The sequence below is a fragment of the Carcharhinus amblyrhynchos genome, chromosome 3 (genome assembly GCF_965287045.1).
Source record: "Carcharhinus amblyrhynchos chromosome 3, sCarAmb.v2.hapA, whole genome shotgun sequence".
Lineage (NCBI taxonomy): Eukaryota > Metazoa > Chordata > Chondrichthyes > Carcharhiniformes > Carcharhinidae > Carcharhinus > Carcharhinus amblyrhynchos.
This window is the reverse complement of record NC_137326.1, coordinates 108,354,019-108,371,467: the sequence shown is the minus strand read 5'-3', so window position 1 is coordinate 108,371,467 and position 17,449 is coordinate 108,354,019. Positions and strand designations below refer to the sequence as shown.

The 17,449-nt window shown below is 39.8% G+C and overlaps 1 protein-coding gene across 1 annotated transcript in view; it reads left to right on the top strand.

Annotated features, from left to right (window-relative positions):
• The first annotated feature begins 9,576 nt into the window (after positions 1-9,576).
• Positions 9,577-17,449, top strand: part of lsg1 (large 60S subunit nuclear export GTPase 1) — a 28,752-nt gene continuing 20,879 nt past the window's right edge. Inside the window, exons 1-4 of the mRNA XM_080185669.1 lie at positions 9,577-9,706; positions 11,413-11,539; positions 14,756-14,876; positions 16,052-16,138. Coding sequence (XP_080041795.1) covers positions 9,611-9,706; positions 11,413-11,539; positions 14,756-14,876; positions 16,052-16,138 — 431 coding nt within the window. The 5' untranslated portion in view covers positions 9,577-9,610. The remainder of the gene's footprint in view (positions 9,707-11,412; positions 11,540-14,755; positions 14,877-16,051; positions 16,139-17,449) is intronic.

Here is a 17,449-nt window from a genome sequence, read left to right as displayed (position 1 = left end):
AACGTCAAAATTTGTGGATGATACAAAACTTTAAAATATTATGAACTGTGAGAAGAATAGTAGAACTTCAAAAGAACATGAATAGGTTAGTGGGATGGCAAACAACAAGCATATGGAATTTAACACAAAGTGTGAAGTGATTCATTTTGGTTGGAAGAACAAAGAAAGACAATAGAATATAAAGGATATAGTTATAAAGAGAGTGCAGGAGCAAAAGAAACTGGGTGTTTATGTACATAAATCTCTGAAAGTGGCATGACAGATTGAGAGTGTAATAAATAAAGTAGACAACATCCTGGACTTTATCAACAGGAGCATACAGTACAAAAGCAAGGAAGTTGTGTTAAATCTATATAAGATATGGATTTGATCTAAAGAGGAGTACGATATCCATTCCTGAGAACCATATATTAGGAAGGATGTGAAGACATTAGACAGGGTGCAGAAAAAATTCATGAGCATGGTTCTAGGCATTACATAAGTAGGTTAGAAAGCTTGGCACTGTTCTCCTTGGAGAAGAGAAGAGTGAGCGGAGATTTGATTGAGGTATTCAAAATCATGTGGATTCTGGAGTAGATTGGAAAAAAACTGTTCCCATTATTGGAAGGATCAAGAATCAGAGGATATAAGATAATTAACAAAAGAAGCAACAGTAACATGCTTGGTTAAGATCTGGAATATACTGCCTGAGAATGTGATGGAGACAGGTTCAGTCGAAACATTCAAGTGAGAATTGGACTATTACTTGAAAAGCAAGAGTGGACAAGGCTACAAGGATTGGCACTGGATGAATTGCTGCTTTGGAGAGCCAACACAGATATGACAGACTGATTGGCCTCTTTCTGTGCTGTAACCATTCTGTGATTCTATGAGTTTATTGTATTGACTTTTATTTTCACCGTTATTGTATATTGCATCTTCTGCTGATTGAAGACATCTGACCATACAAATCTCCAGAGTTGCCAGATCTACAATCAATAAGAAAGATCGGTGTGTGAAGTTAAATGATTTATTGTTCGGTTTATATCGGAAAGGAGAAGGAGGATATACCAATGGCTTAACACTAGTTTCTGAACACTTAGGATGTGGTGAAAGAGCGCCACCTGTTGACGCCTTCAATCATTTATTTACATTTTGCAGACTCTTCAAACTGTGGACCTGTTTAGTCATTATGATAGCTGGTGTGATTGAGGTGCATGTCAAAAGATGGTAAACAGAAGTAATGTGTAATTCCTATTTTGAGCAATTAGGTGAGTGAATTAAATGGCAATTTGGTGCAGTTTGTCATTTTATGCTAACCTGATCCATTTAGATATTTTTAAGAATCTGAACATACATAATAATGAGGACCACATTTAAAAGAATATGCAGCTTGTTAATGAGGGTAATAGCACACAAAGAGCTGTTAAAATCATTTTCACCTGTTTCAGATTCTATGCAAATCATGCTGAGTCTGAAATAAACAGCTTTTAAATCATCAAAGTAGAATTTCCAGCACTATGTTTAGATCAAGCTGTCCTTTATCAACAAATTTGCCCTTAAAATATTTCATTTTATTATTCACAAACCTGCTAATTATGTAATTATCATTGGCTTCCAAAAATAAGAAATAATTTGCATTTATAAATGGCCTTTTTTTTTGACAAGAAAATGCCCCAAAGTGTTTCACAGCCAATGAAGTATTTTTAAAGCACAGTCATTGTTGTAAACCCTTGGAATCTTTTGACTTTATTCATTCAGTGAGTGTCTTGATTCTCAAACTTTGTTTAGTTAAATAAACTTTACTTTAACTGAGTTTTATTTAATTAGTCACAAGTAAGGCTGACATTAACACTGCAATTAAGTTATTGTGAAATTCCTCTAGTTGTCACACTCCAGCGCCTGTTTGGGTCAATGCATCTAACCAGCACGTCTTTCAGACTGTGGGAGGAAACCAGAGCGCCTGGAGGAAACCCACACAGACATGGGGAGAATGTGCAAACTCCACACAGTGACCCAAGCTGGGAATTGAACTCGGGTCCCTGGCTGTGTGAGGCAGCAGTGTTAACGACTGTACCACCGAATTAGTTCAACCCAGATCTTACCAACAATTTAGGTTCTGGCCAAGGATGATAACATACTGGATGGGCTAAAAATCGATGAGGCGGAGGTATCGGAGAAATTGTCTGCATTCAAAGTTGAGAAGCCACAAAAACTAGATGGGAGAAAAATAATGGTGGAAATTGTAGAGGATCTAACCATAATCTTCCAATCCTCCATTAATACAGAAAAGGTGGAGAATTTCAAATGTCACATCCTTGTCCAAGTAAGTGCGTAAGGATAACCCCAACAGTTATTTCAACAATGGTGGTTGGAAAATCTTTCTGATAATCCAGGACCAAATTAATAATGACTTGAACAAGTGTGGATTCATTATGGAAAGCCAGCATAGATTTGTTAAAGGAAACCCGTGTTTAACTAACTTGATTGAGTTTTTTTGGTCAGATAATGGGGAGGGTTGGTGAGCACAATGCAATTTTGTAATACACAGGCTTCCAAAAGGCATTTGATAAAGTGTTATGTAGTTGGCTTGTCAGCTAAGTAGGAATTAGTGGAATAAAAGTGGCAGTATGGAATGACAGGAAACAATAGTTGTGAACAATTATTTTATGAACAAAACAGTAAAATAAAGTAAAAATAAAAGGACAAGAGGTATGTATATAGTCAAATTTTGCAGCAGTCAGTATTAGGACCACTCCTTTTCTTGATCTTTCTTAATGGCCTAAACATAGGTACATTGGGCACAGATTCAAAATTTCCAGATGCCCCAAAAACCTGGAAGTATTGTGACCTGTGAGGGGCATAGTGATAGACTTCACAAGGATCATAGGCTGGTGGAATGGGTGGACATGTGACAGATGAAATTTAATGTACAGAAGTGTGAAGTGATGCACTTTGGTAGAAGGAACAAGGAGGTGCAATGTAAAATGGCACAATTTTGAAGGGGGTTTGGGTACAAGAACAGACAGACCTGGGGTATTTGTGCACAAATCATTGAAGGCAGTAGAGCAGAAAGCGGTCAAAAAGTAATCAGGGATCCTGGACATTACAAATAAAGGCATAGAGTACAAAAGCAAAGAAGTTATTGTGAACCTTCATAAAACACTCGTTCAGCTTGCACCATGATTGAGAAAGAATGCGAAGGCTTTAGAAAGAGTGCAAAAAATATTTACAACAATAGTGCCACAAATGAAGGACTTCACTAACATGGATGGATTAGAGAAATTGGTACTGTGCGCCTTAGAGAGGAGAACATGGGGGGTGGGGATTTGATGGAGGAGTTCAAAATAATGAGTTGTCTTAACTGATTAGATGGAGAGAAACAGTTCCCTTCAGCGGAAGGATTGAGAACCAAAGGATATCAATTCAAGGTAATTGGCAAAGGAATCAACAGTGATGTGAAGGAATCCTTTTAGTGCAACTAGTGTTTAGGATCTGGAATGTACTAGCTTAGAGTGTGTGGAAGCGGAAACAGTGGAGCTTTCAAGAGGAAATCAGAGAAGCACCTGAACAAAAAAAAATTTGCAGGGCTATAGGGAAATGGTAGTGTTGTGGGATTCATTTGGGTGTTCTTACAGAGAGCCAGCATGAACATGGTGAGTTGAGTGGCCTCCTGTGCTGTAACCATTCCATGATCCCATTTTACGGCTCAATCTACTTGATGATTCTGACAGTCAGATGAAGTTATTCTATATACTTAAGATAGTAGCCGATTGAGAGAGTACAGTTCAATAGGGGTGAGCACACCCGAAGAACATGAAGTATGAATTCAGAATCTGTTTTCATCTCCTATCCACTGCGAGTTTTGTGCTGTCAGGGATGGCAGGTGAAACGATTTGTGTATAGATTATCATTTCAATTAAACATTGAGAAGACTAAAGTCATTATTTTTGATCTCTTCCCCACACTCCATTTCTTTTCAAAAATATATTTTATTCATAAAATTTGTAAAAATATTTTGGATATCAGTTCAAAGTTGACATTGCATAAAATGAAAACCATATCAATTTATTTTAACACACCGTATGGTGTGTGTACTCTGAGGTACTTCATACACTTACAATTACAGTTCATATTTGCAGTCTTCGTTTCATGTCAAACATATGGTCCAAAGGGTTTCACACAATTTCTTGTCCCTATGTGTACTATGGTTGAAAGGCCTTAGACAGTGGCTATTCACATGGCTGTTCCCATTTAGCTTTAGTGCATCTCTCAGCATTCAGTCCTGAACCTTGGAATGTGGCAGGCTGCAAATTCGGTCCATTCACTGGAAGACCGGCAACTTTCAGATAAAGAGTGTCTTTCATGGTGTTGATGGTCCTTCTGCAGAAGTAGATGTTTTCTTAGTGTGTGTTCCTGGAAGCAGCCTGTACAGCAAAAGAGTCCTGTATAAAAACGGAATCTTCATTTCCACCTGTTTCTCAATTCAGTTTCTTTCAGAATCTTTATTCCATGATCATTGACTGCTCCTTAGACTTGTTCATTCAGTAATCCACAATCCATTTCGTAGAATTTTCTTTGCCTGCTTTTAAAGTCTGGGTTGGTTTTATGTACTGCTGATCTCCTCTATCATGTTCTTCAGATTGGATCGAGTTGCCACCATTTCTTGGGTGTTGGTTGTTCAAGCTGCATTCAACTAATTGTTCTGATTCATCCATAATTCCTTCTTCTGCTCCAGGAATTTGTCATGATACTTAATAGACATCTGATACCAGAGGTGGAATTTTGCCATCTCATCCATCAAGGTGGGTAGGACATGGACCATGAAAAGATCCATTGACCTTGGGCAGGATTTTCTGGACTTGGAGCGAGCGCATCCTGCTCTTGAAGTTTACCGAGTTCTAATTGAAGACTTATTAATGTTTGTGCATGTTTATAATTTAGGTGTTTCAAGTCCTCTTTCAAGTGTTCTACTTCCTTTAAGCATCATTTCAGTGCTCTCATCAGGTGTTATTTTACATTTTAAATAAAAAATCACCTTTCATCCGTGAATATTGGTTTTCTGCACTGAACAGTTTTTCTTTAGCCAAGCCTGGTTCCCTCATACTATCCTCCAAGCTCTCGTTCTGTAAGCTTACTTCTGCTAATTGGTTCTGAGTGTCATTACACTCCTTTGTGAGAACTTCAGCTTTCAATTGGGTATGTGGCATAAGTGGTAGGAACTCTATTTTTTGATTGTTGAATTAGAGCTGCAAGTTTTAATCTGTCTATTGCTCCTACACACTGAAATCTTCAGCTTCTCCTTTTCCTCCTGCAGTTCCCGAACTCTGTTATTCAGCAATGTTTTCATTGTCTCAAACACTTTTAACAGGAATCTACTGTAACCATAATCCCTCACTCAATGCCTGATTGCAGGCTAGCACTTTCCTCCTGTACTCTTCCACTTTGCTGTTTGACCTCTGCATACTTCCTCATCACTTTATCCAGGTGCTCACCCTCACGTCCATTTAATTTTCAAATTTGCTTTCCATTTCTTCAGTAATCTCTTTGGAAATGTAGTGGCAAATTTTCCCATTTTCCCATTCTGTCCATAGTGGGTGAGGAGCAGAACATGGAAATGTCTCTTGACCTCAGACAGGATTTTCCAGTTTCAGAGCAAGCTCAGCCGAAAAATTCTGCCAGTAATGTTTTTCCAAATTTCCTCCCAACTCTCTGACTGTTTTCTTCAGCTCTGCTTACCTCTTACCTCTTGGCTTTCTCCTGAAACATCAAACTTTGCCACATCTTCTCTGTGAATTGGCTCTTCAGCTCTATCAGAGTAGCATTAAATTCAGGTTGCTTCTCCATAATTTTTCCAGAGGAATAAGTTTTGACCTGAGGAATCTTCAGAGCACGTGAAACTCTTTTCTTTGCAAAGCTCAATTGTTTCCTCTTGGATTATCTTGTCATTTAACAGAGTATCCTCAGTTTTGTTCTGCTGTTCCTCAATCTTACTGTTTAAAGCATTTTCATTTATCCATGCTATTGGACTGTTATGCATTCTTTTTACATTTAATCATGAAGGACAATTAGCTATTTTTTTCAACTGTTCATTTCTTACACAGCTCGGCTCATCTGATCACTCTGCACTTCCATGCATTGTTTTGTCACTACTGATAGTTCTAGTGAAGTTTTTTCTGAAGTAATCTCCAACACTTTTTTAAACTCCTCATATTTTTCCAGGGACTTGTATCGAATCTTCTAAAATTTTTTTAAGGCAGCAATTTAATTGAGTATATTTTCTGTCTGCTGTTCTGCTTGGCTGTACTTCTTGTTGAGTTCTGCCAATTCTCTGTTCGGTTTGGCAATAATGAAATTCAGAGTTGCTACTTTCTTCTTTTGGAGATATGGAGTCATAGTTTTACAGCCAAAGAGTCCCTTTGGCCCATCGTGTCTGTGCCAGCTATCAACCACCTACCTATTTTTATCCCATTTTCCAGCACTTTGTTTGCAATCGTGTTTCAAGTGCCCATCTAAATGCTTCTTGAATGTCTACCACCCTTTTGGACAGGGAATTCCAGATTCCCAACACCTTCTGGGTGAAAAAACTTTTCCTCAAATCCTTTCTAAATCTCCTACTCCTTACCGTAAATTTATGTCCCTTGGTTACTGACCCCTCTATCAAGGGGAAAGGTTTCTTCCTATATACTGTACCTTTATCCCTCATAAATTTATACACCTCAATGACATGTCCCCTCAGCCTCTAGGCTCTATAGAAAAAAACCCAGCCTATCCTGCCTCCCTTCAGAACTGTTATGTACTGAGTCTTCACACTGCGTAGATTCTTAATGATTCTAATCTTCTCAACATTCAGCCTCTGTGTTTCTTTTGACGTCTCCCTGTAACATAGTGAGTCTCACAAAGTTGACTGTGCAGATCTTGAACAGTTCGGTTAATTGAACGCTTCAGGTTATCATGCATGTTCAAAGCTACAAATCCTGCTTGAATCTTGTGTTTCAAGTCCTGTAATTCAGTTTTGATATGAACATTTGTCGATCCTATTTCTGTCTTTTATTTCTCCACCTGCAGCAGATCATCGTCCTTGTCCTTCATCTCGGATTCACTGTTAGACAGGTCTAGATCCTGCAGAGTCTTAGCTTGTTTCAGTTTGGTAATTGTGCTCCTTGTGGCTTCATTGTCCGTTCGCAGCTTGGAACGTGCTCAGGCTTTGCCTTCAGTCAGAATCAGCTGTTACTGCCACCTGCTGTTGAAATTTGGGTAATGTATTGGCATCATCAAGAAGATCTATTTCTAAGACTTTCTGTCTTCTGCATGTGCTGGCGTGGTCTGCCGTTCTCATGTAGTTTGCCTGGTATTGTCTCTTTATCTTGCATTGCTTCATTGGGGATGCTCTTTTCTAAGCTCCGTGCACTCCACAATTTCAAAATTAAAATATTTATCAAAGGCTTTTAATATTTCATCAAAACTAGCTGAAAGTCGATCAATGCCATGCATTAGGATTATGCCATCTGCAAATTCTCCAAACGAGTCTAAAAACATATTAATTTGGACTTGATCTGATTTCCTATTTTAATCCCCATGCGCTCTGGTAAATTAAGAAAATGTCTTCTCCAACATGCCCAACTTTGGCCTTTGGGTCAGCTCAAATTGATCTGGTAGGATTGAATTGTCACCCATGGTCACATTTTAGCTTGGGGTAAAACAACGTTAAATGCTGTTGCATTTTTTAAGATGGTCCTGCAGTAACTTTTTTCACTTCTTCCTACGCTCCATTCAAACTCGAGGGGTTTTCTGTAGTGATTCTTGAAATCAAAGCTTAGGGCCCTTTAGAATGTTTTTGGTGTATTTTAATTATAGGTGATACCTGACTTTGATTGAATTTTAAAAACTTTATCTTATTACCAGCCTTAAAAATTGTGTTAAAGTGATCAGTGAAACGGACTGTTCTGACTTGATTTTTACAGAGAGCCATGGTACTCAATGTTTGCTCATCCTTACTAGGTTCTTTGACTGAACTGATGGGGATTCACAATGGACCTCCATGTGCTTGGCTGTTGCCCTTTGGTTGCACAATGGATTTTTATTCTGCCCTTCGGCCTCCACATCTGCAGTGGAACTTCCTTTTATGATCTCCACATGTGTCTTCGGTTCAGGTGCATTCCATTCAGGTCAGGATGCTGTTCCTTTAGTGTCTCAGATTCTGGACTCCTTCACCAGCATCTCTGGAGTTCTGGCTTTCATTAACTGCCATCATGTTGTATGCTTTGTTCAGTAGGTTTCATGAAGAGGTTCAAAGGCTTGTAAGGCTGAACATTAAGTGTTTATTGGAAAACAGTGGTAGAATCCAACAGAATCAGCTAGATTAACGAAAGGGAAATTATGCTTGCCTACTGGAATTCTTTGAAGATGTGGATCATAGAGTTGATGTGGGGCAATGGATGAGGGTTATCAGGACTTTCAGAAGTCTTTTGACAAAATCGCACATTAAAAAAAAAGCATGTGAAATTAAGTTTGAGTTACTGTGAAAACCCTCACACTCCGGCACCTGTTCTGGTATATTGAGGGAGAATTTAGCATGGCCAATACACTTAACCAGCACGTCTTTTGGACTGTGAAAGGGAACCAGAGCACCCGGGGCAACCCACGCAGACACAGGGAGAACATGCAAATACCACACTGATGAATTCATCAGTTCAATTCAAGCTGATGAATTGAACCCGGATCCCTGGCACTGTGAGGCAGCAGTGCTAACCACTGTGCCATTGGGGTTAAAGGGATCAAAGGACATGGGGGAAATGTGGGAACAGGCTACTGAGTTAGATGATCAGCCATGATTGTAATGAATAGTAGAGTAGTCTTGAAGGGCTGAATGGCCTTTTCCAGCTCCTACTTTTATGTTTCTATGAATATCTTTCTGCAGTCACATCATTTGTAAACCACTACAACTGGACAGATTGCTTGCGAACCATGGATCAATAGGCTGTACTGTTCAAAATATTAAAGAGATTTGATAAGGTCGAAACAGGCGTGATGGTGGAAATCAGCAGAAATTGGGGACACTAACTTTAAAGAAATCCATTGTAAAGTCAGTGAACACTCGTTGCACAGTGAAAAATCTGGACTCCTCGCCCTAAAGCTTGTGGGCGTTGATTGATTTGATGTTTTCAAGATTGAGTCATTTTTTTCTGAGGTCAGGATATCAAAGGATATGAATCTAAGATGAGGAAATCTATATACAGATCAGACAATGAATGGTCTATTTCTCTACCCACCCTCGAGCTGCCCAACAATTCATTATGATTTTAACCCTGCAAAGAGACATTTGTATTGCATCAAGTAATGTGATCCACCCAAACATCCCTGCAGAACTTTCTGAACAGGAACATACTGATTCAATTTGAAATTTCCTGATAATATTTCTTTAAGACAGAACAAACTGACAGAGGAGAAAGGAATTTGAAAGGCTGGAGAAGGGAGCACTTTGCTGAGGGACTGCGAACCGAGCAGCCGGAACCTTTGTGTCGGAGCTGCTGGAGCCGCCGGAAGCATTTGTTTGCATAGCCCGTCACCACGTCACGTGGGAGGGGGGGAACGCGGCCACGAGCCGCTGCGGTTGCGCAGAGCCGGGGTGATGGGCAAGAGGAAAGGTGGCGGCGGCGGCCTGGGCCGAGCGCTGATCAGAGACAAGAACCAGGCCGGGAGGAGGCTGCGGAAAACGGACTGCTGGGTGAGCGGCCTCACACTCACCTCCTCCCCTGGGTAGCCTCCCCGCACTTTCCCCCCCAATTCTCACCCCCCCACCCCGCACACAGTCACCCCTCTCCCCACGCTCACCCTCGTCCATCATCTCTCTCAGTTCTGCTGTCAGACTATTTGGATAGCTCGATATTTCCTCAGACGTTTGATCTTCGGCCTCTAGCTCCATCAGACCAGTTTCATTCCCCTGAATGAGAGAGTGGGGGCGGGGTGCCATTGTCTCAGGTTGGACAGTTAACACAGTATCAGCTCGGCTGCCTCACAGTCCCGGGCTCAATTCCGACTCTCGGTATGGTGTGGAGTTTGCAGGTTCCCCCTGTGTTCTGGTTTCCTCCCACAGTAAGAAGTCTCACAACACCAGGTTAAAGTCCAGCAGGTTTGTTTGGTAGCAAAAGCCACTAGCTTTCGGAGCGCTGCTCCTTTGTTAAGTGAGTGGGAGTCCTGTTCTGTAAGCGGGAGGGTTGTGAGATTTCTTACTGTGCTTGCTCCAGTCCAGTGCTGGCATCTCCACATCATGACTACAACAGCTCAGAAACGTGCGTGTTACATTGACCGGCCACGGTAAATTGATCCTTATTGTCAGAGGATTAAATGTAGAAACATATGGGATAGGAGCAGGAGGAGGCCATTTGGCCCTTTAGCCTGCTCTGCCATTTATTGCAATCATAGCTGATCGTCCAACTCAATAGCGTAATCCTACTTTTTCCCATAACTTTTGATCCCATTTGCCCCACTTAGCAGGGTAAATACAAGGGTTTATGGGGTTAGGGTCTAGGTGGAGTTGTTGCCAGTGCAGATTTGATGGGCTGAATGGTCTCTATCTGCACTTGAGGATTCTATGATTCATCAAGACTGCCACCTTCCATGTGCATGACTTCTATCCATCTGCTCCTCAAGCACTCATCTGTGACTTCCTTGCATCCAGGTTCAACTATCCTGGTGATCAATGATGTCTCATGGTTCAGAAACTGGAGCAAAGCACTGCACCCCATTGTCCTTCTTATACCAAATCCTGTTCATTCATCACGCATTTCCTTGCTGCCTAATGCTTTCTTGAGTCTCCCAGTGTCTTTATTTTAACGCTCTCACCTTTGTGTTTAAATCCCTGTCATAATCCTCTCTTCCTATTTCTGGCCATCACTGTCTAGGCTCTATGTTCTGGAACCTTTTCCCTGAATTTCTTTACACTTCCATCTCCCTCTAATCCTTTGAGGGCTGCTTTCGGATTCCTGTCTTTAACCAAGCTTTTGGTCACCTAATATCTCCTTGTATGACGTATAATTCTGTTTGTTTATGCCTCGATGGCCATTGCACTGTTTTGCCATATTTCAAGACACTATAGCAAGTTGTTGTCCAGAAAAAATAATTTGTGCCTGGATTTTTGATAATGCAGTGTATTATTTATAATGTATTGGGGCATTGTGATTTTCAAACTTGTGTTTTAGAATTGTACTTATGGCAATTTTTGAATTTAAGGTAACCTGGACTAGTTCTGAGCTTTTATTCGTGGAAAAGTTAGCGTAAGTGTAAGCAGGGAAGCATGCTTTATACTTGCACTTACGATTTTGTTACCAGTAATCCAAAGAAACTATCTCTCAAATTCCTGTATGCTCACCTTGACTCAATGTTGTTATTGATGATGTTTTAATAATTGAATCTAATTCTTCTATTGTGTAGCTTCATACAAGTGAGCTGAATGATGGATATAATTGGGGTCGGCTCAACCTACAATCGGTAACAGAGCAAAGTACTTTAGATGAATTCCTGGCAACTGCAGAATTGGCAGGCACAGAGTTCGTAGCTGGTAAGACATGTTGAATTTAATTCAGAACTCTAAACATGGAGTTTATCACAAATTGCGCTGATGTTATCTGTGAGGGCATCTCAAAAGTGAGACACCAGTTCGTGGTGTATAATATTGTTTTGTTTTTGAAATGGTGTGAGGAGTCACATGAAACAAGAATAAACAGCCCATTAGTGTACCAATTACAAAGGCTGTTTATTAAATGAAAGCAAAGATAAATACAAATGAACAGAACTATAATGCTATAAGGATGTAAACCCCAGAGTAATACATATATACACAGTTTTCTCTAGAAATAACCCCGTGTTCCAAATTATATCCCTGATACCTGAACGTAGTAAGATTTCCCCATTCCTGAAACAACATCCACCTTAAACAAAAATTCAAGTCAAATCCCGCTTATAGTTACCACACAATGCCAGGAGGATGATCCAGTCTGAGAAGCATCTTTCCCCAGTTAACCAAAGATAGCTAAACTGTGTTTACGAAGATTTCTTCATTAATTTAGCTGTTAGACTTTACAAAGGATGTTTGCTGTTAGCTGGCTTGCAGTGAGACAATAAACTGGCCCATCTGCTTCTGCAGGAGTTGACAATTAGTTCCTGCTGCCTTGGAAAAGCAGCCTGTATAATTAAGGACCCAAAGAGAAAACACTGGAAAGCCTCAGCTGAGACGTTCCAGCATTTTCTCTTTTGGTTTCAGGTTCCAGCACCAACAGTAATTTGCTTTTATCCAGCATAATTAAGGACCCCAAGCACCCCAGACATACTTTCTTCCATCAGGAAAAAGATGCAAAAGTCTGAGGACATGTATCAATCGACTAAAGAACAGCTTCTTCCCTGCTGCCATCAGAGTTTTGAATAATCCTACCTCGCGTTCAGTTGACTTTTCTCTACATACTAGCTATGACTGTAACACTACATTCTGCATTGTCTCTTTTCCTTCTCTCCGAACAGTATGCTTTGTCTATGTAACGTGCAAGAAACAATACATCTTGCTGTATACTGATGCATGTGACAATAAACCAAACTGTATCCCAGGCTGTCTTTGATTCTGTTCTCTGTAAATTAGACTGTCTGTCTCTCCTACATTCCTTGACAAACAGCTGTATGCTCCCCTGACCCCTCATCTCGGTAAACTACTTCCTAATGGTGGGGCTATTTATATCTGATCTTATCTAGATATTTGCTAATCTCATTACTGGGAAAAGGATGATCGTCATCAACCTCTTTGAATGTGAGTTACTGTTATTGTCAGACAGAGTCACCCTGTTGTTAGGTAGATTACATTTCATCATTTCTTATTAATTCTTGTTAACAGACAAATCCATGACCAGTTCCATTTATGTGTTGTCCTATGTTCTCTCCCTCCAATTAAGATGCATTTTCTTCATTTTTTTTCATTTTCTTCTGCCCAATTTATAGATGTAATTCTGCTTTTTAATAGGCATTAACACTAAGAGTAGAAACATACTTCTCACAGGCTTGTACTTCTGTGTATTGTTAACATTCCTGACTTTCAGATAATTTTGGATCAACTGTTCTACGTTCCTTCCTCCCTTGGTTAAGTGCTTTGTCTCTGGTCAAATAAACAGTTTATTAATATGTTTAGACTCTTTCTGATTCTGCAAACTGTTCTCGTCACTTCTCCGACTTTATGGGATCTGCTTTCCACCTTAAAAGTCTTTATGCTCCTTTTGCCTTGTTAAAATGCTTTTACTGCCATGATTACCCAGCTTGTAAGCTTTCGCCAGTGCTTTTGACAGGCTGCATGTCTTTCTCTGGGAAAAGAGATTTTTTTCTACATACTGTTCCCATTACCTCATCCAGAACTTGCTACCACGAGGTGAATCTTCATAAAATTGGTTTTAATCCTGGTTCAATTCTTGCAGCTTTATTAATGCATTTCAGGAAAATATGCTTTGCCCCAAATTTTCTGCAAGTACTATGTGCAATCCGCTAGTGTTTGAACAAGAATGTGATTAAATGAGTGACAAAAGGGAGGGTTTTGTTAACCGTGCATCTAGATGTATGATTTTTGATGTGATTTTGTAGGTAAACCGAGTGTAGGGTGTCGAAATTTGCTGATGACACCAAGATTGGGGGAACGGCAAATTGTGCGGAGGGTGTGGAGAGTCTGCAGAAGGATCTAGATAGGCTGGGCGAATGGGCCAGGAACTGGCAAATGGAATTTAATGTTGGCAAGTGTGAGGTGGTCCACTTTGGTAGGAATAATGGTAGGAAGGACTATTACTTACGTGGCGAAAAACTGCAGCAGGCGACGGTGCAGAGGGACCTCGGGGTCCTTGTGCATGAGTCGCAAAAACCCAGCTTGCAGGTGCAGCAGGTGGTCAGGAAGGCGAATGGGATGCTGGCCTTCATCGCGAGGGGGATTGAATATAAAAGTAGGGAGGTCTTGCTGCAGCTGTATGGGGCATTGGTGAGGCCGCAGCTGGAGTACTGTGTGCAGTTTTGGGCGCCGCACCTGCACAAAGATATTTTGGCCTTGGAGGGAGTGCAGAGGAGGTTTACTAGGCTGATACCGGAGTTGAGGGGGTTGAGCTATGAGGAGAGGCTGAATAAACTAGGCTTGTACTCGTTGGAGTTTAGAAGAATGAGGGGAGATCTCATTGAGACGTATAAGATGATGAATGGGATGGGTAGGATAGAGGTGGAGAGACTCTTCCCGCTCAAAAAAGACAGTAGGACTAGGGGGCACAGCCTCAAGATAAAGGGGGGGGGGCGGTTTAGAACGGAGTTGAGGAGGAACTTCTTCACTCAAAGGGTGGTGAAACTCTGGAATTCTCTGCCCGTTGAAGTGGTGGAGGCTGCCTCGCTAAATATTTTTAAGATGCGGGTTGATGGGTTTTTGATAAGAGAGGGGATTAAGGGTTATGGGGAGAGGGCGGGAAGGTGGAACTGAGCCACGACAGATCAGCCATGATCTTATTGAATGGCGGGGCAGGCTCGAAGGGCTAGATGGCCTACTCCTGCTCCTATTTCTTATGTTCTTATGTAATACAGTATGTAAGAATTCTTTTTCTACATCAGCATTTTGTGGCAGTTGTGCTATTCATTTATCATTGCTGTGTACTTGTACTTGATTGAAGCAGCAGTGTTTATGCAAATTATTGTTTTGTTGATGGCCTGGTGATGCTTATCTGAGAGCAGTTTTAACATGCATTTCAACTGAAAGTTTAAATTTATCTCTTGATAGAGAAGCTGAATGTTAAGATTATTTCTGCTGAGGACAGAAGTGGTTTGCTGACAACTGAGGAAAGTAAAAAAATTAAGAAGCTCCAAGAAGAAAATAAGCAATTTCTGTGCATTCCCAGAAGGTGGGCAGGTGTTCAAATATTTATCCTTGAGAGATTTTGATTTGTGAAAATAATCAAAAATAGAACAGAAATTATTTTAAAAGTTTGGTTTAATTTCTTCTTCCAATCAATTTTTCCTTTGACCCTTGTATCCTTTCCTCTCAACAATCCTGTTTCAAAATGCACCTGAAGTGATTTTTTGCTCTGTTTTCTGACAGATTGTTAATGTTTCAGTATTAAAATTACCTTTATGCTTATGTCCCAATAGAGTGGATACAGCCCTCCTTTGCGGTCATGTTCATTTAAGTAATGTTTACTTCCAGGTCTTTTAAATAGTTGCTTTTTAATACTTTAATGTTTATTTTTTGTATTCGTTGTGATATTTTTAAGCTTTTGAATTTGCAGAGTATTGTGTTTTTGATTGCAATATTGATTTTGCTTCAATAAGGATGATATACTTCATAAGATCTTAACTGATTTAAGGTGTACAAATATTAACTTATGTATTATAAAAACCTTTAAATAATATTGATTTAAACTAAAATGTAGTGTTTGTGTAATAAACTTTATTTTACTGAAATTTTAGTCAAATGTAAAATTAATTTTATTATTGCTTTAAATTAAAAATAGCTTCTTTTTCCACTCCTTCGGTTTTCTGGTGTTAAGCCAATCTTCAGCTTGACAACATCATCTGCAGATCTAAGATCAGTTTCATACATTGAATGAAACCTTGAATGTCAAACATCCAGTTTTACATTAGTTTTAATTTCTTCCAATCTGACCAATATCAACTATCATGCATACCTGCATAACATTATCTCAGCCTCAGCATTCTGCTTTTGAAATCCTCATTCCTTTATCCTTTCCAAACTCAAGTTATTCCAATGCTCACAAGTTGCCTCCCATCCTCACGTCTCTGAAAACTTGACGTATCAAATTCTGTTGCCCGTATCTTATCTGACATCAAGACCATCTCGTCTAATTACTCCTTTCCTTGCTGAGCTATGTTGACACCTGTGGAAAATCATGAATTATGGCTGATTGATTTTCAGACCTGCATTTCCCAAGAGTGCTTGATTGCTCTATTCAGTAGAGTTTTACAAAATTTACCACTCAAATCATGCATGTAGTTGGCCAAATTAAAAGTTGTTGAAGTTCTATTTTGATCCTCTCTTAATTGATTGCCTTGTATGTAGACCTCATTGGGATGAAAATACAGCGCCTGAAGAGCTGCAACAGGCAGAAAGGGAAAGCTTCCTGGAATGGAGACGACAGCTGGCTCAGTGAGTGTTGTAGATTGTACTAACTGTAATTTGGCTGATGTGATTGTGATTAGAAGTTTTAATAAGTTAAATACTAACTTTGTATATGAAAATTACTTAAACCTGAAAACTACCAGTCTCACTACTTCTGATATCCAAGTACTTGAAATACACGATGGTGACTGTTAATTACTAGTGTCCTGTTGTCTTTTTTAAACATTTAACAACATTAATTCCATGTCAGATTCGGTGGACTTTCTAATTGGACAATAATACTGCTGCCTCACAGTGCCAGGGACCCAACTTTGATTCCGGGCTTGGGTCACTGTCTGTGTGGAGTTTGCACTTTCTCCCTATGTCTGCCTGAGTTTCCTCCAGGTACTCTGGTTTTCTCCCACAGTCTAAAGATGTGCAGGCTAGGTGAATTGACCATGCTAAGTTCTCCCTCAGTGTGCCCGAATAGGTGTCGGAGTGTGGCGACTCGGGGTTTTCTAAGTAACTTCATTGCAGTATGAGTGTAAGCCTAGTTGTGACACTAATAAATAAATTTTAAAAAACTTAAATAACTTTTGAATAACTAAAGACCATTTTGTTTCAATTACTGTATTGATTTGAACTTAGAATCTTGAAATTTTAAGCAGAAAAATATATACTCCTTTATAAATGTATATTTGGAATTTGTGCCATGATTTTCCTGATTTCTCTCTGTACCTTTGACTGAAAATTGAATGAAACCTTAGTGAAATGGTGTATATGAGGGTTGGGGTATTAGTAAATGGGTACAGAATATCACTGTAGTCTAGCATCTCACAACCTCTTCCAAAAATCTCTCAAACGAAAAGAAAAGTCTTAAAACTTTCTTTAAAGCTTTGTTTAAGGCAGAAAGGGAAAGCTTCCTGGAATGAAGATGACAGCTGGTTTACTGAACAAAGGTCTTAAACAAAGATCTTACTTTGCTGCTAAACAAACTTTCACTTGCAATTAATTCCAAACAACCCTGAATACCTGTAGTATATGAACAAGATTTGGAAGTTTTATGGACTTGATATGAGGGTGAGGAAAATACTGCAAAAGGCATAAAAATGGCAGCACCATGTCAAGAAGCACCTGCCCATTTTAGGTGTAACTTCTGCTGATCCAAAACTGCAGTGAAATAGTAGTAAACTCTAAGAAGTAATAGTGTCCTATTGTCACAGGTCTCTGTCCCTTTTGCTGTTATCTGGTGTACAAATGTTAACATGAAAGCCACTATACTGCTATGTTGCTTTCAAGTTATAAGCACGTATGAAATTTCCTCCATATGAAAACTTTGCTTGGTGTAGTCCTCCTATT